At 39.5% G+C, this 6,964-nt stretch overlaps 1 protein-coding gene across 1 annotated transcript in view; it reads right to left on the bottom strand.

Moving 5' to 3' along the window:
• Positions 1 to 824: 824 nt before the first annotated feature.
• The window catches only part of col21a1 (collagen, type XXI, alpha 1), a 38,603-nt gene continuing 32,463 nt past the window's right edge, over positions 825 to 6,964 (bottom strand). The window contains exons 9-10 of the mRNA XM_078399969.1: positions 2,560 to 2,622; positions 825 to 893 (exon numbers count right to left, since the gene is read on the bottom strand). Of these exons, the coding sequence (XP_078256095.1) occupies positions 825 to 893; positions 2,560 to 2,622 (132 nt within the window). The remainder of the gene's footprint in view (positions 894 to 2,559; positions 2,623 to 6,964) is intronic.

Below are 6,964 nucleotides of genomic sequence, written 5' to 3'. Positions count from 1 at the left end.
ATTGATGATTTTTGAGGGTGCGCCATAAAGGAGGCTGTTGCAGTAGTCCAGACGGGAGGTGATGAAGGCGTGGATGAGGGTTTCTGCAGCTGTGGAGGAGAGGGATGGACGGAGACGGGCAATGTTTTTGAGGTGGAAGAAGGCTGTCTTTGTGATGTGTTTGATGTGTTTGTCGAAGGAGAGGGTTTGATCAAGGATGATTCCAAGATTCCGGATGTGAGGTGAGGTGGATACTGGGAGACCATCAATGTTGAGGATGAAGTTTTGGGTGGATTTGGTGAGCATTTTTGGACCAATGATGATGATTTCAGATTTGTTGCAATTGAGTTTGAGGAAGTTTGATTGAAGCCAAGATTTTATTTCAGTAATGCAGTTTGTCAGTGTAGAGTGTGTGGTGGAGGAGATTGATTTGGTGGAGATGAGGAGCTGGATATCATCGGCGAAGCAGTGGAAGTTGAGACCATGACCATGACGGCGGAATACTAGGAGGAATGTTCTGAGGACTATTTGTGGGGAACTTCAGCTGCTGGTCATGAGTAACTGAAAGTCACAGGCATTCTGGCCAGGACTTTTCATCCTCATGGACCAATTTGTGTGCATCGCCAGAGAATGAGATGTCCTGTCAATATGATAAAAAGAACATTGGCCCATTTAAAAAAAAATCTGGTTTTCTTCAGAAATTTATAACAATATTTTTCTACCACAAACAATGCTTTTCGGATAATTTTTGATTTTTATACAGTCAACTCATTATTTATCAACTTGTGGGTTAACATGAGAGCTTTGAAAAGCTTCATGCCGTCAGTCGGAGAAGCTTACAATGTTTACTGAAAAGACAGCACTTGGGATTTGCAAAGCTTATACTTCCAGGCTTTAAAAACCCACCGTTGGAGCTAGAATAGTAAGAATATAGTAAAGTTATGAAACCTGAAACTTTTTGAAGCTTACTATATTTACACAGCGGTTCCTAATCCTAGAGAGTCATGCTATACTGTAAAAATGTCTGCCAACTTTTACAAATAGAAACACAATTCATTAACCACTGAAAGGAAACTTGGAGTTTGAGAAGCTGGAAAACAACCTCAGTAGAATATGGATTTCAAAAAAGAACAAGCAGGCACACATTTCTTATATGATTCAAGTCGTGAGTCTGATACAAAATCAGTGAAGAATGTGAGGATTCGGACAAAGCAATGTTGAATGATTGAATTAACAAAGAGATGAAATTGCATTTGAGGCTGGAACAGAGGTGTCAAGGACACTGGGAGCTTCCCTGACTGCCAGAAGGGCAAACAAATGCCCTAACTACCATCTTGACTGCACTTAGACTAAAGAAGGTTGCAAAACAAAAAGACATGATCTTATCTTGCTGTCATCCTCTGCTCAACCCCTTGGCCAAAACCTCATTAGCGAAAGCCTCAATACTTATCCTGATACACAACACTTCACTTCAACACGCAGCCTCTCCCAAAACAGACACTCCTGAAAGGTAACTGTGCTAATGCCTCCCATTCTCTTATACATAGGGGCAGTCACACCCGGACACTAATGGCTGCTTTTGAAATCTCTCACACTGCTCCTCCACTCAGCTTCTTATCTACTACTGAAACTATGATGGGAAAGTAGGGTATCAATTTAAAATATAGGAAGGTAGATTTTAATGACACAAAACCAAGATGGTTAACTGGTTGCTCAGGGTGCTTTTGAACACATCACAGCTACCTTCCATCAATCACATTAACAATGTGCTTCTTTACTCAAGTTGCACATTGATTAATTTCATGGCAAACTCATTAGAAAATGATTCAGCCTATGCTTGATTTTGTTATCCAGCCCACCAACTAAACGTGTAAAACCCTCAACTACCACTCTCCTCTGCCTGGCAGAACTTGCCCTCACCCTCAATAACTTCTCTTTTGACTCCTCTCACTTTCTTCAAGTCAAACGTGTAGCCATGGGCACTCGCCTAGGCTCCAACTTTGCCTACCATTTTGTTCGCTATGTCGAACACCTTGTTCCAAATGTACACTGGCACCATTCCGCATTTCTTTCTCCGCTATATTAATGACCACATCGGGGTTGCCTCCTGCACCTGCCTCGCACAGTTATCTTGACTACACATACTCCCACGCTGCCTCTTGCAAGAACGATCCCCTACACTCAATTTCTCCTTCTCTGCTTCAATGTGAGGCTTTCCACTAGAGAACATCCAGCATGTCCTCTTAGATTCATAGTCATAAACCATGGAAACAGGCCCTTTGACCCTACTTGCTCATGCCCAAGACTTTCTTCACTAAACGTGGCAACCCCCCAGCTGGATCCCTCATCTGTGTTTCCTCTGTGTTCTGCAGTTTTGCTCTTATTTCCCCCCGCCCCCCCCCTAGATGGAACAACCCATTGTGTTGAGAGAACTAAATCCTCACCACAAGACCTCCAGTCACTGGAGACATTTATGTTGATCCTTTGGTACATTATACATTGATCTAAGATGGAATAATATTCACAAAAAATGCACAACAGTTTTTGCAAAAAGAGGTGAGTAAACCATTTAGTACTCACAGGCTTACCATCTGCACCAGGTTTTCCTGGATCACCATTTTTTCCTGGCATTCCATGTTCTCCCTAGAAAAAAACAAATGAAAAAAATCAATCTCTACGTTGTCTGAGTTTAGTTCTAATTTCTTCAAGTGAAGACCTTAAGGTTGTATTCATCCATATAAAATGGTAACATGCTTAGTTGCAGTTAGATGAAAAATAAAAATAAAATTAAATAGCACTAGAACAAACTGCAATCAGCATACACTATTTGCCTAAAGTTGAATGACACAAACTACGATATATACTAATTTGTGCCCACATATCATTACCATTCTTGCAGTACCCAAATCTGGAGCCAAGAATTGCTAAAATGCCAGCTCTGCAGCGGACCAGGTCACACACAAATCCTGCTCCGGGGACTCAAATGAGGAAGTTGAGAGGAGAAATCACAGGGGAAGTCTTGGGGCTTTGGCAGGCCTTCTTGAAAGTCCATGTGAAATGTCGAAGTGCATGACCTTTTAGGCTTTTAGCCAAATCTGCAGACTATCTGTTCTGCTAAAGAAATGGTGGCTAATTCCACTTCAACGTGATGGATACGGATTTGATGATTCCCGTGGATGGGTATCTAGAACAGGGCTAGATCTAAAAAGACCAGACTATCAGGACTATCATGCAACATCTGATAGACAAGATCCCGACTTTCCTTGCAGGACAACTACGAGCCATTCAAAGAGAACATAAGAAATGGAAGCAGGAGTGGGCCATTAAGTCTCTCGTGTCTGCTTTGTCATTCAAAAACTTTTATCTGGGCACCATTTTCTTGCATGAATATCTTTCTACCCTTGATCTATCCCTACTTCTCTTGATTGCCTTCTAACAATTGATTGAACCCTGTCTTAAATATACATAGTGAAACTTCCAGTGCATATTCTTTTAGTATTTTCTTTTTAGCTCTGTCCTGACTGGCAGGCTTCTTATTTGGAGATGTAGTCCTGTTCTATGTACCCATCCACAAGAATCATTAACTATGCATCCATCCTCAAGAATGTTGTATATTTCTAAAGGGATCAGCATTCGTTCTCTGGAGAGTACAGGCCCACTATGCTTAACCTCTCTTTATATGGTAAATCTACAATCTGAAGAATCAATCTAGTAAACCTTTGCTATATTCTTTCCATAATGAATATACCATTTCTCAGACAGCGTGGTCTTGATTGAACACAATATTCCCAATGCAGTCTCCTAAAGACCATAGAAAATATGTGTCTCTATTTGTGTACACAAATCTTCTTGCAATAAAGGCTAACATACCAATTAGCTTTCTATGCTTGTGATGTATGTGTTTTGCAGTGGAAGCTAATTTTGGGTTGTAAAATCAACTTACTGCATGTATAAGACTGTGGCCACAGAAGCTCAGGCACTACAATTCACTGCTTTGGATAGCGGTGCTCGAAGGAGCTTTGACAATACCAAAGCTATCTAGCAATTCAACCTGTGTTTACTATAATTTATTGAGATGTTACCCTGAACCAGTGACATTGTCTCCAAGAAGCATTAAGTGATTGCCCTTCTCTCTGTATTGTGATCATAATATCACTTAATATAGTCCTCTTGTTGCCCAAAAAACATTGAGCCGAGATAATCTAGGTCTAGAACAGCTCATGATAATACCTCAGGGCCATGTAAAACCTCCATTATTGTAAATAAGCAACCTTCCTAATTTTGGCTGCAGCTATTGGGAAGTCAAGTGAACATAAGAACTAAGGGCACGCTTAGGTCTTTTAGCCCTTTCAAGGTTGAGAATTCCAAGGATTCAATCCTTCTCAGTGAAAAAAAGATTCTCTCTTACCTTATCAAGTATATCTGAGGATGTTGTGAGCAGTTACAATAGACAATAGGCAATAGGCGCAGGAGTAGGCCATTCGGCCCTTCGAGTCAGCACTGCCGTTCAATGTGATCATGGCTGATCATTCACAATCAGTACCTGTTCCTGCCTTCTCCCCATATCCCTTGCAAAATACATTGCAGGGGTCTTGGCAGATATATTTGTAGAATCATTAGCCATTGGTAATGTATTGGAAGACCGAGGGCTAACGTGCGCCTTTATTTAATAAGGGACGCAAGGACAAGTCAGGGCCTAATTCTGCTTCTATGACTTATGAACATGAGGATATCGATCAACAATGCATATGTGCAAAGACAAGGCACATGAAGTTTAAACTGAGCAAGAGTAAAATGTTGTATTTGAGAGGTTGAAGAAAGGGGAAAGTATACAATTAATGGCAAGACCCTGAAAAACCATTGATGTAAACTGGGAATGGGGTAAGTTCATAACACCATGAAAGTGACAACTTAACACATGGCGGCACGGTGGCGCAGTGGTAAAGTTGCTGCCTTACATCGCCAGTGACCCGGATTCGATCCTGACTATGGGTGCTGTCTGTACAGAATTTGTACATTCTTCCCGTAACTTGTGGAGGGTTTCGTCGGTTTCCTCCCACACTCCAAAGACGTACAGGTTTGTAAGTTAATTGGCTTGATATAATTGTAAATTTTCCCAGGTGTCTATAGGATATTGTTAATGTGTGGGGATCGCTGGTTAGCGTGGACTCGGTGGGCTGAAGGGCCTGTTTCCAGGCTGTATCTTTAAATAAAAAACAGCTGGAGGAACTCAGTGGGTCAGGCAGCATCTGTGGTGGGAAATGGACAGATGGAGCTTTGGGTTGGTCTTCAGTTTGTTTTGTTGCTCAAGATTTCAGTATCTGCACTCACTTGTGTCCTCATAAACATTATCCGTGTCTGTAGCTCCAGTCTGATGGAAACCAAAGGTAAAAAGTAAAGTTCACTGCAACCTCAATTGCCACAAAAGACAAATCCAGATCCTGTTGTCGCTGTAGCACTGTTTACAACATGTGGCAGATTGCTACTTCCTTGGAGGACCTCAGCTTCTGGAGGAGTTGCACCTCAGAAATGTGAATGTAGAATTTCTGCTGTTTTTGCCACTCCTCTTCCTGCTTCAGCAACTTAGCCTAGAACTTTCCTTTTTTCTTTGTGAGACGAATGCGGAAAGTTCACCAAAACATTATCTTTTTCACAGGAAAGGGACTACTTAAGCTAGCCATCACAGCACTCTGTGGAAACTTTAGATGCGTGTTACCTCCTGTAACAATACCTTCAGCACTGTTCAGATATGTATGTTGTCAATTACACTTACAAACAGAAAATTTGTGTGCAAAATTTGTAATCGTAACCAAAAGCAAATTGGCTCAAGACCAAAATGTGTAATAAGGAACTTAATTTAGACTTTTACATTTACAAATTGAACTGTAAATTTTACATTTACAAATTGAATTGTAAATGTAATTTAGATTTTTACATTTACAAATTGAAACATTTTAAACAAAATATTATTGAGAGTTAACAGATACAAAGCCTAAATTACAAACTCACTGGATTAAGCTTTGAGCAAACAACATTAAAAAAAAGACCCAATACTTCATTAAAAGAAAAAAATCATGTTTGTGGCCAAGGAGTTCAAAAACTATCCATTTTTTCCAACAAGGTATTAGCTAAAGTGTTTTCTGCATCGGCAAAACAGAGTAACTGGATAGTTAGCCAAGTGCGGGTAGAATCCTGCAAATGTCAACATTGATTCAATGTTTAGATAGTTTTCAAAATTAAATCAAGACTTTTTTAATCATCTAGATACAATGCCTGCATTCATATCAGTCAATTTAAGATGTGACATGTGTTGTAGATCTACAAATGGGTTACCTTTATTTTTAGAGACTGCATTGCCAATACACAATAACTTTTAAGAAATTGCATTGAAAAAAGCAAACATTTTCTAATATTCACACTATTTTCTAATATTGATAGTAAATAAAACTATTATTATTTAAAAAGTCTTAAGTCCAAACATTGGCTGGAAACTTCCTGTGAGCTTTTCTTGGTTATGTTATGAATGTGGATAGAAAGCAACTTGGAGAAATCTACAGCTCCAAAGCCAAAGATATTCTCGGACAAAAATAAAAAATAAAGTATTGCTTTTAACAGATGTTTCTTACTTTACTTTTCATCTAATTTTAAATTCTTTTTGCACCCAACCCTACCTATGATAAACAATTCACTCCCTCTGCAACTCTTCCCCAATTCAGTGAATGGGTCTTCAATCTGAAACATTAACAGTGTTTCTCTATCCATAGATGTTACTTGATTTGCTGAGCATTTCTGGCATTTTCCAATTTAGTTGCAATTCTAAAGAGATGGATTACAACATAAAGTACAACTTCCAGATTATAAGAAGTTTATTGTTGGTTTAAAACTGATTTTTATTTTGGAAATCTCGTGCTTTTAGTTTCTCTCCAGGAGAGAAAGGAGCACCTTACTCTCTCCAAATATTTTTGTTTGAGACAAAAATTACCAT

This window comes from Rhinoraja longicauda, chromosome 5 (genome assembly GCF_053455715.1).
Source record: "Rhinoraja longicauda isolate Sanriku21f chromosome 5, sRhiLon1.1, whole genome shotgun sequence".
Taxonomy (NCBI): domain Eukaryota; kingdom Metazoa; phylum Chordata; class Chondrichthyes; order Rajiformes; family Arhynchobatidae; genus Rhinoraja; species Rhinoraja longicauda.
This window is presented reverse-complemented; position numbering and strand designations above follow the sequence as displayed.